The 19,813-nt window shown below is 34.8% G+C and overlaps 1 protein-coding gene across 1 annotated transcript in view; it reads left to right on the top strand.

Moving 5' to 3' along the window:
- NCAM2 (neural cell adhesion molecule 2) overlaps positions 1 to 19,813 on the top strand; it is a 277,252-nt gene that overhangs the window by 122,877 nt on the left and 134,562 nt on the right. Inside the window, exons 2-3 of the mRNA XM_027648691.1 lie at positions 16,761 to 16,835; positions 17,846 to 18,052. Of these exons, the coding sequence (XP_027504492.1) occupies positions 16,761 to 16,835; positions 17,846 to 18,052 (282 nt within the window). The remainder of the gene's footprint in view (positions 1 to 16,760; positions 16,836 to 17,845; positions 18,053 to 19,813) is intronic.

Below are 19,813 nucleotides of genomic sequence, written 5' to 3'. Positions count from 1 at the left end.
GACCACCTCTCCTACTACCCAAAACTACAACTCTTCTCTTCCGTTTGCTTGTGGTATGTTTACATTTCTGCAGGAGCGCCCATTGGACAGAACTTCAAAACTTCCAGGGGCTTCCACCCCTTGGGGTCTACCACCTTTCTTAGCCTCTGGGGGAAAACAAGATTCAAACCACTACAGTAGCATATACCAATTCTGTTTATTCCTTCTGTATTCCAGTGACATTAGTAGGAAAAAAATTACAGGTAGTTATAAAATATCATCTTTAAAAGTGTAGTTTTCAAGTGCACCAGGGAATTGCAATTCAACCTTCTTCTGAAATTCTGTCTGATGGTATGTCAATTGGGAGGCCCTAATGAAATATAATGATCTGACTGAGCACTGTGCTGCAGGTGGAGAAAAGACTGATTGTAGAACTCTATGAAATCAGCAGATAATGGAGGAAGTGAACAAAAAAATATTATGAACATTGTAACACTCAGAATGAGAGAAGGAAAAAATGCACAGTGAAGGAATTTGGCACCAACCGAAGAACAGGAGTTCCTTTTTGGACAAGTATAATTAAATAATGTAATTAATTCTCAGGAGCTGTTGAAAAAGCCAGAAATCTTAAAGGCTTAGATGATATTGAAGATGCTGTAATTGCATCCAAAGCAGTGTGGGCAGCAGGGGAGGGAGGGGATTCTACCTCTCTGCTCCTCTGGTGAGACCCCACCTGCAGTGCTGCCTCCAGCTCTGGGGTCCCCAGCACAGGAAGGACATGGACCTGCTGGAGCAAGTCCAGAGGAGGCCACCAAGATAATCAGAGGGATGGAGCACCTCTGCTATGAGGAAAGGCTGAGAGAATTGTGATTTTTCAGCCTGGGAAAGAGAAGGCTTCAGGATGACCAAATTGTGACCTTCCAGTGCCTGAAGGGAGCCCACAGGAAAGATGGAGAGAGACTATTTACAAGGGCCTGGAGTGACAGGACAAGGGGGAATGGCTTCAAACTGAAAAAGAGTAGGTTTACATTAGATATTAGGAAAAAATTCTTGACTGTGAGGGTGGTGAGGCACTGGAACAGGTTGCCCAGAAGAGGCATGGATTCCCTGGAATGTTGAAGGCCGGGTTGGATGGGGCTTTGAACAACCTTGTCTAGTTGAAAGTGTCTCCGTCCATGGCAAGGAGTTTGGAACTAGATGATCCTTAAAGTCCCTTCAACCCAGGGCATTCTATGATTCTGTGACCTTACAGGGGATGTTAAAATTGAATGCTTCAAAAAGACCTTTGGATGTCAAAGTGCCATCACTTGGAGTGGAAAAAAAAAATCAACAGTGCAAATGAGTGGTAATCCTTTGGATTCTCTTTTTTTCACTGCTGCAATACTGTCTCATTAGACTTTTGACCTGACCTGTTTCATGGGTTTTAGTCTGAAATTCAGACATTTGCTTGTGCTCACATACAAAAGGTATTAATAATCTTTAAGCTAGATATAACTTGACCCGTAAAAGATTTAATCAGATTTCAACAGCCTTAATAAATATGTATTTAGTGTCATGAAATGATTGATTTTTTAAAACTTATGATTGTCTGGTACATTAGGTTGTTTGCTTATAAGTTTGTCTGGCTAATTTCATATTAATTGCAGCCCTGTTGGTTCTCAATTAGAAAGCTTTTCAAAGCAATCCTTTGAGAGAAAATTAGTTTCTTAAATCAAGATAATTAAAGATGAGAACTTGCTAGTACCCATACAATAGCATTCAAAGATCAAAGAGTTTAAGGGTTAAAAGAAAGAGCTTGAAAAGCCAGTCTGATTTCTTATGATCTCTGGCAGTGTCACTTATTTATAAGCATTTCCTTGAACTTTTAATTTTTTGAAACAGAAAGAATATTTATGCCAGAGACATTTTTTTTATTATCCAGACAGGGCTCATGAGACTGTTCTGACATTTTCCCACAAGTCAAAGGGAATACTTTGCCTTCATTAACTGCAATATTTTCAGGTTTTTTTAATAATACCTCAATAAGCAGTTGTTCCTTTCAGGTAGATTAACAAGATTTTTAAGTGTTTTTTCTTGGTTCGTAATATTTCCAATACCTGCTGATAATAATATCTATTCTTTGGCCTATTTTTAATATTCAAGTTTTGAAGTTTTGGGTCCTTTTCAGAAAAGTCTCATGAAATATTACAAGCCTTTATCTCAAGTAAATTGGTTCAGTGATGATATTTGAAACAAAAGATATTTAAGATTTTTTAAAAAAAATTTACAATCCTATTTTTTAATTCTAGACCTGTGAAATTCTGTGCAATTAGAATTATAATAGTTATTATAATTCTAATGGTTAAATTATGGGTTGCCTCTATGTTAAAACTGGATCATCAGGGCTCAGGGGAGACTTTACTGCTCTCTGTAACTACCTGAAAGGAGGTTGTAGACAACTGGGGGTCAGGTTCTTCTCCCTGGCAACCAGCGACAAGACAAGAGGGTATAACCTCAAGCTGTGCCAGGTGAGGTTCAGGATGGACATCAGGAAGAATTTCTTCACAGCAAAGATGGTTAAGCACTGGAGTGGACTGCCCAGGGAGGAGTTATAGTCCCCATCCCTGGAGGTGGTCAAGAAATGACTGGAAATGGCACTTAGTGCTCTGGTCTAATTGACCCAGTGGTGATGGGTCAAGGCTGAACTCCGTGATCTTGGAATTCTTTTCCAACCTTAATGAACTCTGTGATTCTGTGACCAGCAAGCTTTAGAAGCATATTTCCTGGGTATTCATACCTGCCACGTTTTGACTCCTGTTACAGAATGATCCCAAAGCAAGCAAACTGGGTTGTTTTCTGTTGAAACTGAACTGAAATCTGTATTCCTGAAATAAGAGCTAGGGAACGCTGACCCACTGAAGGCCTTTCAGTTCACAGGACCAACCAAGTGTTAGTCCAAAACAAAACTTCTGCAATGTATGCATACAGGCTACAGGAGATCAAGCCCAAAGGTTTCCCATTGTGCTGCTATTTTTAACCAAAACAGATCTGAAAATGCAGTTGTTGAGAAACTTGAAATTGTCTTGACTCTATGTCTTCATCCTGTCCATGTAATTTCTAGCACAACTTCTGTATCCTTTGATGGAAGGTATTGGGGACATTAAAAATTATATTGTAATAATTATAAGTAAGATCCTCACAAGTGGACCAAGTCACCAATTTCTTAAAAGACTTAGATTATTAGTTTTTCTCTGATAGGCAGTTCTCTGTGTTCAATTCGATATCTAAACTGGTATTAATATTCCCACCAAGTGTAATTGATGCTTGTAAAATCAAAAACCAGGAGAAATGACTTAATCGATAGAACTAGTATCAAGATAATGGTTCCAGAACATATATCAAGGCCAGGTTGGATAGAGCTTTGAGCAACCTGGCCTAGTGGAAGGTGTCCCTACCCATGGCAAGGGGGTTGAAACTACATGATCTTTAAGGTCCTTTCCAACCCAAACCCATTCTATGATTTTATGATATGATAGCAACCCTTTAACCATTTCTAAGTTTCCATTTGTTCTAGTGGTGACACAACTGCATGGATCAAAGGTTATTACCAGCAAAAATCTTGATTAAGATATAGGGAAGAAGTCTGCCAAATTTTACTTAGTATTGGCAAATAACCAAACTTTCTGCTGAGTACTTTCATTGATATCTGTTGAATGTTCAGTTAAAGAGAAGCAAAATGTTGCAATCAGCAGCATTTATTTATTTATGTCTATTTCCCAGACAGCGCCTCTATTTTCCTAAGTGATGTATTATCATAGTTAATTGATGATTTTGAAGGCATTAGTAATTCTTGAGTAGCTAAAAAAGTTTAATTGATGAAACCATCTACATTGCTTCCCAGTAAAGTAAGGTCTAGCTTTTAGTAGATCTAATGGATTTTTAAAACCTCTCTATACCCTGACTTTTGAAAATACTGAATCTCTGAATAAGTATGCAAATGTGATTTGGAATAAAAAACCCGTACATGTATTTCATACCCAAATCCAGACAGTTATCTTGAATATCACTTTCAGATATCTAGAATCTCATTTTCCAGAAGATCATGAGGAATAATGAATAACCACTTCCTTAGTGAGATTAAAGTCGTTATAAACTAACTGCCAAATAGTTTAACTTTTAAGCTTGGAAATACAGGAATGGATACTTAACAGTGAGAGTTGTGTTTTCCAACATGAAGATTCAGTGTCAAATCATACACTTAAATCTGGTATTTCCTTTCTGATTCCGTGGGTGTTGAAAGACCATAGCATATATGAAAGAAAAACTTCATATGTAAAATAAAACCTTTCTTTGCTTTAGTGGAGTATTGTATGTGTAAGAAATATTTTTGACATTTATCCAAAGATCAAAAGCTTTATCAGGTGCACTTGAACTGCTTAGTTTTATGACAACAGGGAAACAGTATGATTAGAAATCCAATCTTCTTGTCTGCATTTTAAATGTTTATTATGTAATTGCCAAGAAGGTTTCTCATTGATGTTAAAATACTTGCATCAGCTGAAGACATAGTCTCTTATTCACAACAGCATTATAGGAAAAGTATTCTTCAAATATTTTCCTCATTCTTCTCAGGTGGGACTGAGCTGCCTTAGGTCAAACAGTGAGGCTGCTCTGACATGTAGAGTTCCATCAGATGTGCTTTTAATTACATGGTATTAGGATTGAATACTTGGTCTCTTTTGGTGATCTCTTTTACATAAGCACTACCTCTAGTTATGGTGCTTACAGATACAAACATTAATTTCTGCTGTAGGAAGAGTAGAAAGATTAATGTCAGCATTAAATTAAAACAAAAAATTAAATAATTTTTTTTTCCCCTTAGGTATAAAATGCACGTATACAGCAGTTGTGGCTTAGCATAAGCACTTTTGTGTATTAGGGTGTGACAGACTCTTCCTATTCTGTCAGAGATAATTCTGATTTGATCAGCTTGTTAAATCAGTTTGTTTCTTGTTTCTGTTTTTCATGAGAGGTTTTCTCTGAGCTATCATCTGTTCAGATTATCAGATGGATTATCTGTGCCTGTTCCTTACTTTGACAAGAAATATTATTCATCTTCCTGTCCCCTGATGTTTATGATATTTCTCTTAGAATCACAAGATTATAGGAATCTTGATTTGAAAGCATCTTTGGGGGTCATCTCTTCTAATCTCCTGTTTACAGTAAGACCGTGACAAGTATTCCACTGGATCATGGCTTTGACTCTGAGGATATAGACACCACAACTTCTCTGGACAACCTTTCCCAATGTTATACTTTTCTTCTAGTGAAGGGTTTTTTTCCTGATGTCCACAGTTTATTGTCTTGCCAACTATTATGTTGTCCAACAACAAAAATACTTGGAAAAGCTTAAAAGTTAAAAATGTCTTTTTAACTCTGTTTAAATAAGTCATAGGCAGTTATTACCTTGATACTTTGCCTTCTATTTGCCAGAACAAGCCAGTCTGCTTCGTAATTTTTTCATGCAACATTTTCTCTAAGCTTCTGATCATGGCCATTTGCTGGACTCTCCAAATTTCCCCTATCCCTCTTGAACTAAGGCCCCAAAACTGGACAAAGTTATATCCTCTTAAGCATTGAATAGAGGGTTGGAGAAGAATTCATTCAATGCCTGGATGTCATCAGAAATAGCTGGTTTACTTTTTTAAAAGAATTTAAAATAAACTGGAAAGTTACCTTTTTCTGTCATTTAATCTTTTTTTCAGTGTTACTTCTTTTTATGGCATAAATTTACAACTACATTGAATCTTAGTCTAACTCACAGACAAATACTTTCATCAAGTCCTAAATGGATCGACATACTGAGGGAGAGTTTTTAAGTCTTTAAAATTTAATTTCCATTACTTTTATCTTCTAATGTAAGATTCTAAACTAACTCAGATGTGAAAGAGAAATTTTCTTATTTGACCAAGGAACTAATCTAAGTTTGGAGGTAAACCTTGTTGTGAGCCAGAGGTTGGATAATATAACCTGTAGAGGTCACCTCCATCCTAAATAATTCTATGATTTTATGGCAGTTTTTCAGAGATATAATGAAAATATCAAATTTCGTAGCTTAGTTAACACATCCCAGATTTAGCCTGGGAGTTTATGTAAGTGACCAGATTTATGCTAAATAAAAGTAGCTACCTGTAGTGTAATTGAATTATTTCTGTGAATAGGTTGTCATTTCTTACATATAATTTAATGTACCTATCCTTTTAATGTATTGATCTTTATACTGAGGCAGCTAGACAAGTTTTTAAAAAAATAAATATACCTTGTGTCATGATAAGCTGTTTGAATTGGAAGTATTCAGAATTATGGAAGTTGTGTGCATAAAAGTGTATTATCTTTGCAAGAGACTGTGATGTTGACTTAACAGCCATAGACATAACACATTCTGTCCACAGCAGCTCTGATATCCTCAACAGTCACACTCTGTAGCAATGATGTCTAAACCTTTTTTGAATAGACATTTAATCAACCAAATTTCATCTTTCTTCAGGTTTAATCCACTCAGGGTAAGACTGTGCTGAAGAAATTTTTTTCTAAAATATGTTCATTTTTATTGAATTTTGAATATCTTGCCGTCTTCTGGCATTTTTTGTCATTGTTTATGTAATTCATGATTTTTGAAAATTTGTTTAAATGGATTTTCAGCAGTGAATAATAACAAACGCATCTCTGACTTAATGTTATCCTAATTTTAAACTATAAACAATTAAATTATAGGTAAAAATGCATGCAACAATAATTCTGGGGTTGGGTGCCATTGAAATATAGTAATACTTTTAAAAGGTTTTGATGAAAGATAAAATATATTTGTACAAATAATTATAGTTCAAGATGTTTCTGAATAAGATTGTCTAAGTAACCTGTAAGTTACACACTATAGTTTTTAAAATTACTTTACTTGTAAATTCCTGAAGCAGAAAGTAAGGAAACTAAAGGAAGTAGAGAAAGCATGTATCCAAATGGCTAATTTTCCATTCTGTGCTTCCAATATCTTTCCTTCTTAACACAGTTTTCTTAAAGAAGCTTAGTGACTGATGCAGATACTATTTCTTTTCTTAGGATCATTCCCATTTGATAATATTTTTTAGTCTTGGATAATTAATAATGGAAAACTTGAGTACTGGATTGTGGACTCTTGCATATCCAATGTGGGTTCAAGTTTTTTAAGGACTTGATGGAAGGAAGAGAAAATAAAAACCATTGCTCAAGCTAAACGGTACTGAATGAAATGACGAGTCCATAAATTCATATTCCAGCCAATTTGAATGTCTCAGGAAACACCTACCTTTTATAAAGAGCGTGCAGACAAACAGACTAGTGCCAAGAAAAGAACTGAAAGTTCTTAAATCTGAATTTAGACACTGGCATGATGTACATGTCTGGCATAAAGAAGTCCCTCTAGCTGTTCTCCATGCCCTTATGACATCTGTCCTCAACAGGGCAGCAGACTGTGAATGAGACAATTCATATCTCTTTGAGCCATTAATTCATTTTCTTCAGATGTCAAACAGACATCCTTGGGCCATGTTTCCACAATCCCTTTGTCAACTCTTACAATTAAAAATGTTGGGCTTTGTGTAGTTAAAGTTGATGCTCTGATTTCATTATGCACTTCTGAGAAATGGAATGAACTGCTTACACTTGTGTTAAAGAAAACTCCCAACGGAGACTGTAACAAATTCTTGAGGCACAAAACATTTTTACTAGATAAGTCCTTTCTCTGAAACAAATAATTTTAACATGTGTCATCTTTTTCACAAGAATAAAAGACAAATCTGTGAGGAAAACCAATGCAGTTTTTTGTTTGGAGGTTCTTGGAATCATTAAATCATCTCTTTTTAGCTACAGAGACATTGATTAGTGGGTGTATTTCATTCAAGATGTGTTGAACGAAATACTGCTCTTTCTGTTGCTGCCTTTACATATTGTTCTACTCTAACTTATTTGTTGCCTACAGGTGCATTTCATATAGACTACTATATTTTTAGCAACATTTGCTAGGCCATTGCAATGGTTACTGTATCTCACCATCTATTTGTTTGTTAATCTCCACTAATAATTTTTGAACTCTAAGGCTAATTTCAGTGTTTTTCTGGTGAGAATTAAGGAAAAGGAATTAATTACACCTTTCATTGCACAGATCTCATTTTTAAATCAGTGAGGATACATTGGTTCCATAATTACATGATCTAATTTCTTGCCTTGTCTTTATTAGATTATTATCTTTAAGCAGCTACACTGGCTTTATTTCAGATAAATCTCTCTATATGTACATCACTGGAAACAATTATTACATGTCTCCTTTGTAGAATGTGCTTGAAGCAGACATTTTTGTGAGAAAGGGTTGTGTATTGTTTAAGACTTGGCAAACTCTTGGCTCCTATGGGGCCTGGAGGAATCCACTCTTTACAATACCACTCACTAGGATCTTAAAGAACATTGATTCACTGACATCTTGAAATGTCCAGGACTTAGGGTAGAATTTTGGAATTATTTTTTGGTGTCTGCCAGATTCAGAAGAACCTTTCCAATACCGTGTCTGTGGATACAGAAAGATAATTCCAGGGTTTTTTAAGTTTTCTCTTTTTATTAGGTTAGTTCTGTTGAATTAGTTCTATGGCCATCTGAATGGTTAATGTGTTTGACATTCAACAGAAGTTTTTCATACAATTTTTGGCCTGAAGTTTGAGAAACATCTTGTTTGGATTTATAGTATACAGGCCAAGTAGTTTAGATGAATGCTGGCTCCATCCAATATTCCACTGCACTTTGAAGGATCACTTGGCCTATTAGCTGATTTTGAAGGAGGAATTTTGGCAGTGATTTAGCTTGGTGTTTTTTTGGTTGGGTTTTTTGTTGTTGTTGGGGGATTTTTTCTTTGTTTTTTCTTTTTTCCAGACTCCTTTTCCCAGTATCATGTTTTCTGTTGCTGCTTTGTAAGCAGCATATATATACCTTTCAATTAGGTGTCCGTGTTCAGCTACTGCCTTGGCGTGTTATCAAACTTGTGCTGATTACCCAGTAACAACGAAGAAATGCAGTTTTAAAAATTTTTTACCTCAGTCAGACCAAAATGAAATGTAATGAGGGAACATGAGACACTTTTATAGCATGAGTGCTCCTTTTCAGAAATGTGTTTAATGTTTGTGACTTTAACTTAAAGCTTACAGTTTTGGATAAATGTCATCCTTAAGTATTTTTTGTCTCTGTATTGTGCCTGATTTACTGTTCTATAGTAAAAGACAGTGGACAAAGTGTTTTTCTATGTTTAAACAGAGTTTCCTGTATCTGAGTTAAGGCACATTACCACTTGTCACTGGGCACCACCGTCAGCTTGTATCACTCTGTTTGACTTCAAACATTTTGCAAATGAGGTTAAATTTATTTTAGATTAGATTAAAAACAGAACAAAGCACCATGAAACCATTTATGTTGGAAAAGGCCTTTAAGATCATTGAGTACAACCATTAACCCAGCACTGACAGGCCCAGCATTAACCATGTCCTTATCTCCACATCTTTGAAATCTCTCCAGGGATGGTGATTCCACCACTTCCCTGGGCAGCCTGTTCCAATGCTCGACAGACCTTTCAGTGAAGAAATTTTTGCTAATATCTAATCAAAACCTCTCCTGGCACAACCTGAGGCCATTTCCTCTTGCCCTATCACTTGTTACTTAGGAAAATAGATTAACGTTAAAAAAAATTAACCTTGCCCACCAAGAACATGTCCAGCCTCCTACTTATTCTACATCTGTCATTCCAGGTTATTGTTATTGGAAAACCACTACTTTGAAGATTAAGGTCTTAATTTTTCAAATTTATATTTCTTGAGGTGTTTCTGGGTTTTGAAAAGATTCTGTGTATAGAAGATATTGTGAAAATAACAATTCCCTGATTTAGTAATTTTTAGTTTGGGAAGCATGTTCCTTAAAATTCATAGCCTCATGAAGTACTTTTTCTTTCTGTTTAATACTGCCAAAACCCAAAAAAATTCAGATTGATGAGACTGAATTAACACTGAGGTGTTAAGCTTTGATAAGTATAATCATATTATTCTATGTTATTTTTCCCCATATATCTATGCAGTTGTATATGTATGAGATCGATGTATGACAAAGGTTCCCCAGGATGTTTCTCTGCAGTTAAAATAGATTAATATTCTGTTAATCAGTGAATTTTAAACTGTTCTTCCCATACGTAATAAGAAGCTTTAGTGAATTTAGCTAGAATAACTTAAATAGAATTAAATATCTGCATCATGTCATGCCTGGTATTTTATAGCTAAAGTCCTCCAAAGTTCATAATGCCTTTCACGTACAGCAAATATTTCTTGCCAAAACCAGATTTTAAGTGAATATTCTCATGTTTTTAATTTATTTTTTTAATTAAAATTACCTTTTAATCTTGTTTTGTTTTTGTTTTTTTTTTTGAGTAAACTTCTAAACCATGACTAGGAATAATAAATATTCATTAAATATTCTTTATATATCCTTTAAAGTATCTGAATATACTTGGGTTTGTAAATTTGTATGTAAATATTTATCCATATTGCATCTCCTACATTATTAAAGAACAGAGCTCCCAATATCAACCTACCTGAAAATCTCAATAAAACTCACAATATTTATACATTTATTTCTAAACTATAGTTTGCTTGACTTTTGAGGGGACAGTAATGAGTAACTTGTGTTTCAGTTAAGTCTTTTGAATTGTAATTGTAACAAGCAGACTGGCTTATACTTGTTTGCTGTTTCTGCTCAGATATTAATAGCTTATCTATTTTACTGTTTCTACTGTGTCATAGAAAAGAATATTTAACAGAGGATTTTCTGACTCTTCTTCAGTATTTGGGCCACTGTTGCACAGCAGTGGATTGTGTTGTGCATTTCTCCCCTATATAACATCTGTTATGCCCCAGAAGAGAGTTTGAACTTTATGTGACTTTAGCTCTTCTCATCAGGGAAAATGACACTTCAACAGATGTAGGAAACAAAGTCATGGTGACACAAAGACTGTTTTGTCTACCCAAAAATAAACCACTCTGTATTCTATAGGACAGAAATTTAACAATGAATCCATAATAATTCAAATAAAACCTTAGAACTTTATATCAAAACTGTATTTTCTACTGACAAATCCAAATTAAGGGCAATTTAATGGAATAGAAAGTTTGGTTATACTGAACTGCTTAATTTATTGTAAAACTTTCTGTCAAGCAATTATAAATGTGAACAACATCTCTCAGAACTCTCATACCCTGGAGAAGTGACGCTTTATGATTTAGTAGTAGTCAACCCACTGTGAAGTTGAAAAATAACCAAACTCTTAAAATTTAGGTTTTTGTTTATTGGCTTTTCAGATGCAGTTTGTCTTTCAGATATTTCTGCAAAACAAATTGCAGACAAACATTCAAGGCCATTGAATGGAAGACAGGCTATCATTAGGCTGTTAATATATCTTTCTCATAGGAAAAAACAAAAGGTTACAGTACTTACAGGATATTAGAATCACGTCTAAATAGGAAACTTTATGTAGTTTATTAAAGTGCTAGGAAAATTGGGGAAAAAAATCTAAAAGTACATTGAAATGATAGAACATTGAAAGAATTGCATTTGAATAGCCTGTTTGGATTAAATTTTCACTGTAGGTTCTCACATATACAAGAAAAAAAATATTTGTTAGCATTCTTTTTGTTCCCAAAGGATTACAAATATATTAGTGGTTTTAAACATGACAAGTTTCACAGCCCTTACAAACTCAACAAGAACATCATCTCCTTTTCATTGGATATATGAATGATGATAGGATTTCTTCTCCATAGAGAGTTCATTTGGATATAATAGAGATGTTACAATATGTGGTAAAATCCTATTTTGTTTCTATCATTTCATTGTGGGTTTTCTGTTAATGATGATAATTTTAGTAGCTATGTCATTAGCTTTAAAGGTTATCTCTTATACAACATCTGACCATATGCCATTCCCTCTTCAAAGGTCCATAGTGTTGGAATCTTTTTTGTTTATGTGAAAAAAAACCAAAAAAACCTTAGGGAACTTAAGATATTTCCAAATGTGGTTTCCAGTAGGTCATTCCATCTCTCAGGTGCAAACAGCTTAACAGACTTTAATTAAGCTCTATTTTGTACTGTTGTTTTAAAGGAATTCTTCAGGGCAGAGGTGTACCATTCCTGTTTGACTGCTCATGGAAACAGCTCAGAGCACACTTTTGCTAACAGAAATGTAATTTTATGGCTTGTATAGTGTTTTTTTTCTTTTATATTTCTGATCTTGCTGAATTAGTACTTGAAACAATTTAACCTACTGAGGTTTTTAAAAATAACTTAAAAAAGTATTTGCTCTAAAATAAAATACCCTTTAACTGTCTGATACTTAAGAAGTTCATTGTATATTTAATAATTTATGTTTCATTATTTCAACTTAGGAGTCCAAATAGATTTAAAACATGCTATTAAAAAAACCAAACCAAAACAAAACCCCCCAAACCAACAATACTTTTTGTTGTTTCCAAGTCTATTTAAAATAGAAGTTAATAGGAATTTAAAAGAGAATGCATTTCTGCAAGGATTATGCTAGTGTAATTTTCATTTGAAGGCCATTCACTTGTATCTGGGAATCAGTGCACTGAAACAGAATATTCTCAGAAGCCTGCATAATAAAGGGTAAAAAGATTAACTGGGTGAATGGTTGTTCTGGGATTGAATTTGATACCTATTTAAAACATGCTAATTTCTTTATGCTCAAGGATAATGAAGCCTTGTTTTCTAAGCATATTATACATTAAATACTAGTTTAATCGTTTACTGAAAGCAAAACCACATTACCCAGGTAAGTTTGCTAATTACAGGAAGTCAAAGAATTCCAATAGCTGAGAGTATAACTATTATCAGAGAACTTATGCTAAAAAAATTAGGACCTTCACAAAGAGGACAGCCCTATCTTGCAGTCTCCTTGTTTTTCTTAGAAACCAATGCCAAGGCCATCCAAACTGCCTTCTGTAGCTATCACCCCTTTCCTTAGTTCTGTGTTGATCCCATGACATGCGTTGTTTGTTCTTCGTAGCTGTGTACTTTTCTCTTTGCTGCCTTCCCGTTGCCCTCTCCCCTTCAGTGAGTTTGCGTTCCAACAGATTTAGAAAGACCCCTCTACAGCAGAGTGATGTCTGACTGCTCAGAAGTAAATTCCAAAATGCACTCAGATCTATCGATGTAGCACAAAAACTGTTCAACTGTATTGTACCAAACTTGCATTGACCAAACTGGGGCAGAATATGGTATGCTTTGTTACTGATATCTTTCCAATACAGACAAAAAGAAAGCTTTTTGGGGTTTTTTGAGTGTTTGAGGTGGGGTTATCAAGAAGATACTGGATGATTAGTTGAAACAGAGGTTTACCCAATATTTTTCAGATCTTATTTAAATATTGTCTCCTTTTCCTTTTTAGTACCTTATGTATCTTACAGATATGTTTAAAAGTACATTTGTATAGTATACACTTTGAACTCGTTTTAATATATTACTAAGAGACAGTAGAAGTACAAATACAAGTCACTTATTGTTACAATTTTTGTAACCTCTCACTGATGACACCTCACTTTTCTTGCATCAGGTGATCCTCTGTGTGAACAGCTACAGCAGGCTGTGATGTTTGTTCTAAAACATGAAGGATACTACTACTAATGGGACTGAAATCAATTAGGCTACTAAATATTAGTCCTCATGAATGCAGTCATCTGTCTCCATATTTAATAGGACAAATGAACCTCTCATTACTGTCCTTTCTTATCTTCATAAGTGATTTTTAAAGCCATTAAGGAATAATTCAGCAGAATCCTCTTAGTGCATTACAACTGATAATAATTCTTTTATAATGACTGTGGTCAAAAGGGACGGGATTGGTTGTATCACCTAGAGCTAATAGTGCTCTTTTATTTTGGTATAAAATTGGGCATGTACCAAAGACTGACTGAAGTCCTGACTGACTTCACTTTTTCCCAGAACAACTGTTATACAATAGGATTGCACTCACCAGTCTTCTACTTGAAGAGATCTTTTACATGTTGCCTTTTTGAATATTTTTTTTTCTGAATAAGTAGTTAGATGATATCCTTGGAAAAATGGGAAGAGGCAGTATTTTGTCAGATCCATGAAGAAAATACTATTTACTTTTGGTCTTGGCTTAACATAGTTAGATGCCAACTCTACTGAATTTCTGGGGCATCTTCACTGACCTGATTTGCCTGTGTATTCAAAGACCATCAAACCAGTTTGTTACAAACAACTCCCTTTTATATTAGTCCATTAACTGTTGGAGCACAGCAATAACTTGAGTTATGAGTGCATCACTGCCACCTTCATCAGAGCTTATAATAACTTCATGTATCTCTGTAGTTCTTGAAACAGATTTGGAAGTAGTGTGGAATTTCCTGACTGTGTGTTGTCTCTTTACAATATTTTACCTTCAGTATGTGACAAGTGAGCCTCCTCCTAGCTTCACACTTGACTATTTGCCTCACTACTAATAAGCAAAGATTGCTAGATTAATAACTTGGACAATATTTTTCTTTCTAGGATGCATGAAACAATATTTTACTATTTACATGAAATAGAACTAGGAAAGTTATGAAGTTGGGAAAATGGGACAGATGGTTTTATATTTTTCTGTTTTGTAAATATTAAAGTACCGATATGTAGGAAAGAAGACTTCCTTTTGGTTTCAGAGGTGTAGCCAGCATGTCTCCATAGAGTTTAGAGTTACATTTATGCTAAGAAATTTAATTGGATTTGAGCCCTTTGCCAAAACTCTGTGAGAGTTTCAAATACGTGTTTGATTGATGAAGGAAAAATATTCTCTTGCTTTTTCACCTCTCATCCTGCTCCTTACATTTTACTTGACATTCATTACTTAATCTACTGCATTTACATAGTTTGACATCAGTTATTACAGTTATTGGAATTAAGCGATGCAATTGTCCTTGAAGCAATACTGCTGAAATGCTGATGTATATATTTCTGAAGCAACTGCACAAGATTCTTAACTCCATTAAAAAAAATATAGTACCAGAGAAATGGTGGCATAGGACCTAAAAAGTGAGTCTGTGATGTCTGAGTGCTTGAAATTCCCCAACCTCTGAGTTTATTAGTACCTTGGTTTCCAACCAGCAGTTGTATGTCCTGAGGTTATAGTGAAGATTTACCTGACAAGTAAACAAAGAAATAAGGCTTGGAATAGCCTCCTGGATGATTTATTACTCTTTGGTGCTTATTACAACATAAAAGAAAACTTTGTGTGAAACTCAGTTCCTTTCCTACATGTAGGTTTGTCTTTTGCTTCCGATACCATGGATGTAAAGACCACAGATGAGAATGAGCACAGATTCTTTCTCTGTCAGTGCTCTGTGTGTCCTAAAGGAGCTTTCACTGTGCTCTTTGTTGTTGTGTGGAGAATGGTACAAGTCCCTGATCACAATTCAGGACATCTCGTGAAAAATGTTATTTACCATACATGTATTTGATTTTTAATTTATTTTATTAGAAAATAATGAATTTTGTTAAATTTAGATTGGCAGGCTGATAATGAAGTAATCTGCAGTTTTCTCTGCCGTTTTTTGATGTAGTTTTTGATGCTACTATTGAAGAAAAAATTCAAATCTTGTCTAATTCTTGCTTATCTGGGCTGATTACATGAAAGTTAATAGAAAATCTATTTCATTACACTTTTCTCTTAATTGTATTAGTTGGCACATTATCTGAGTATTATCAATAGAGATTAATGATTTTTTTTCTGTGTTTATCTTTTCTTGAATTTTTACTGTCAGCAGAACTGAATAATTGAGGGTTTTATCAGGTTGTTATTCATGGGTGAAATTTGTGAGAGAAAAAATTTAGTTCGGAGTGTAATACTCTTCATCTCTAGAGATGTTTGTCCTGCTGGACTTTCATGCCAATTATACAGAAGGAATCTTGGTGTGATTATGACTTTCAGTATAATCTATATCTTGTGTTGCAGTTTTCCAAAAGGTAAAATATTTCCACATACAAAGAATAGACGGTAGTTACTATATTTCAAGACTAAAAATCCGGATTTTCAGACCAATATTTTTTCTTAACCTTCAGATACATCCCAGTTCTCTACTATGTAGAATCCTAAATGAAAATTCTTTAAAAAAATGAGTCCATTTTTTGCCTGTTTGATTTCTGCCTTGATTAGACCTTCAAATTAACGTGATTGATTTTATCCACTGTTGGTTTATGAACATTTATTGTTCAATTTTTTTAAGATAATGGATGTTAAAGAGAAACAGGTGCTTAGAATTATGATGATGCTGGAAATGTGATTACTGAAGAGTACATAGTTATTTTGCATAATTAACCCCCTCACCAATAATACTGTCTTGCGTTGTGTAGGTTATTCCCAGGATCATGGGAGCAAAAGATAATTCAAGGTGGAAGGGACTGAAGAAGGTCTCTAGTCCAATCTCCTTTCCCCCTTTAATTTAGTCCTCAGGTTTGAGATATGAGGTTGTTATCTTTCATGTAACATTTTATTTTGATTGTTTTCTCTACCTCTATATGTATTTTAGTTCAAAGCATAACAATGTTTAGCTGAAACTTCAGATTTGTTGAACAGGTTCTGTGTATAGAATGAAAAAAATACAAGACCTGACAATAAAAAATTTCAACTGACAAATATACAAATGTATTAACAACCTACTTTATATTTTTCAGCTTTACTTCAAGTTACAATTTCACTTAGCAAAGTTGAGCTCAGTGTGGGTGAATCCAAATTCTTCACGTGCACAGGTATGTCTTCATTTTACTTATAGATATGTAATTTTTGTTAATTTTTGAACTTCCTATATATTTAAAACTGAATTAATTGATTCATAATATTAAATGAACATAATTTTGTATATTCATATTGACTTGTAAGAATCATGATAAATATTAGCTCTTCACTGGCTTCACATTTTCAGTCTGGAATCTCTTCATTTCACACTCTTAATCACTCAGTTTGAATCCTCTGTATCAGTAAAGGTTGTTTATATCTGTTAGGATGCTTTTTTAGTTAAAATATTTTTATTTGTCTAAATTAAGGAATCAAATAAGCTACCTACTTAAGCTTTAGCATCCTCTCCAGCCTAATGAGAGAGCCAAAGAGTTTTTCTGGTGAGGCAGTTATCAGTCAGAAGAGTTTACATTTGCAGCTGCCTGACACTCATCCTTGATGTTTCTGAGTTGGCATCTTCCACTGATGGTGACACATGACCTGACTACACTGACAGTGCAACTACCTGATGACTTGACCCATTGATCCAGTGACTGCTGAACAGCCTGTGTCTTCCCTTTAGGACTTTATACCTGTCTCTGGGCTTTTTACCCCTCTTGAATTATTGAGCTGCTATTTATCCTCTCTCAGCAATCGTACATCTGCCTGTGGTTTTGTCTTGCTTGTCTTTCTACTGACAGTTTGGCAACTCTCACAGGTTAGCAGTTAGCTGGCACTATAGAATCACAGAATTGTTTAGGTTGGAAAAGACCTCTAAGATCATGGAGTCCAACCTTTGACCGATCCCCACCGGGTCAACTAGACCATGGCACTAAGTTTCCCTTGAACACCTGCAGGTATGGTGTTTCCACCATCTCCCTGGGCAGCCCATTCCAGTGCTTGACAACCCTTTCCATGAAGAAATTCTTCCTGAATTTTGCATAAATTCCTGACACTGTGTAGACTACGCGTTGGATAAATTTGTACACTGCGTAACATCGTCCTGAAGTGCTAAATTTGGGTTGTTTTTTGGTTTCATTTGCAGCCATTGGTGAGCCTGACAGCATAGATTGGTACAATCCCCAAGGAGAGAAGATTGTTTCTAGTCAGAGAGTGGTTGTTCAGAAAGAAGGAGTTCGATCACGTCTGACCATTTACAATGCAAACATAGAAGATGCTGGGATATATCGGTGTCAAGCAACAGATGCTAAAGGACAAACTCAAGAAGCTACTGTAGTTTTGGAAATTTATCGTAAGTAAAATACTACCATTAACAAATGAAAGACTATGTTTTAAAAGGCACTAGTATAGAGAAAGGAAAGCCTATCAGAATGTCTTCCCAAGTTCTGGTCTTTTTCTTCCACCTAATTGCATCTCCTACAGTTTAGTTAGTGGATATTATGACAAAGACTCAAATGGGTGGTCACTTAGTAATATTGTAGATCACTTTTCCCTTGTATTTTAGAATGTTGTCTTAGGAGGGTGCACTGTATGCTATGCCTCTCAAAGAAGTGAGTAAATATGAGAAACAGGTCAGATCAATGTCATTCTAATTAAAAGCATATCTACAATATATTTCAAATATGTGTATAAATAAAATTTTATTATTATATAAATAAAAGTTATTATTGCAGGAAGTGCAATATGTAACATTTTAAAAGTGGAAGTTTTGCTGAATTGGTTACTTTTATGTCAGTTGTTTGATATCTTGGCCTTATAATGGAATTTTGACATAAAGCATTGACAAGCTTGGGGTGATAAGTAACCAAAATGCATTTCAATTGCAAGCAACTAATTGAAGAGTATATTTGAAAAATAAATACATTCTACTGTGGTAAGAGATTCACTGGGAGATTTGTTGTTGGGTTTTTTCTCACTGTAGTTGAATATTCTTCAGATCAATTAAAGATGCCTAGAAGCAGTACATTAAACAAACACAGTGAATATGTAAGGCAAGGTGTTTGTCAGTGAAAGGATGGGCCATATGCCATCAGCCTTTCAGCTGAGTTAGTCTCTAATTTGATTAGAGAACAGGTTTTTAAATGCTTAGACATTACAATGAGACAGAAAATACAGAGTAGAATGGTAAAGCTCTACTTCTGAGGGCTACAGATATCTCACATAACAAAAGACATATAATTAAAAAAAATGTTTTGATAAAAGAACCATGTAAAGGGTGATAGCAGTTACAAGTGATTACGTGATGGCTTGAAAGCTGGCAGTTCAAAGGATTTCAAGTTTTGTGGAATTCATTTGTATGCATAAAACTGCCAGTTACTCCATTAACAGACTGCTGAGCAAGGTGAAAGTCTTTTGAAGTGTTTGCGTGTGGTAATTTTAATAATTCTAAGGCCACATAAACCTGAAAACCCCCACTAAAATATCAAGGTTTGTGGGAACTCACATATAAAAGTGTCTTTATTCATATTTGTTATGTATGGTAAGAAAAAAGCAGGATAGACTCACTCACTATCTGTTGGTTGTCTTAGAGCCTGGCTCAGGACTCACTGATGTCTGCGAGAGGTTTTTTCCTGTCTTACATATGGTAAAACACTTCAAACACCTCATGCAAAGCTATATAAGACCTGTATGTAACGAAAGTGTGTCCATCTGCTGTGGGAACTCTGTGGATTATTTGAGCCTGTATCAATACAGAAAAATGGAGGTGAAGCGGCATCTCTGCTTTATGTTCTCCAAAGTGTCCTCTGAAAGATAACTGGCCATCTTTGGTCTGAGACAGCATAGGTTGGTTTGTTAATTTTGTGTGCAAGAAACTCTTCCAGAATTTTTTTTTTTTGTCAGGCAGTTGGTTTCTGTGCTAGATCTCATATGAGATCATGGATTAATACCATCTTGGACTTCCAACACTAAATTCTAATAATACTGAATTTATTCAACCCACTAATACAATCGAATATTGTTTGGTTATTTGGGGTTGGAAAAATTAAAAGACTATTATGAGGCCTAAAAATTCTTGTTAGTTCCCAAAAATAATGCTACAATTTCATATAAC

Source organism: Corapipo altera, unplaced genomic scaffold (genome assembly GCF_003945725.1).
Source record: "Corapipo altera isolate COAL_440 unplaced genomic scaffold, ASM394572v1 58, whole genome shotgun sequence".
Taxonomy (NCBI): domain Eukaryota; kingdom Metazoa; phylum Chordata; class Aves; order Passeriformes; family Pipridae; genus Corapipo; species Corapipo altera.
The sequence above is the reverse complement of the archived record's forward strand: the minus strand, read 5'-3'. Positions and strand labels throughout refer to the sequence as shown.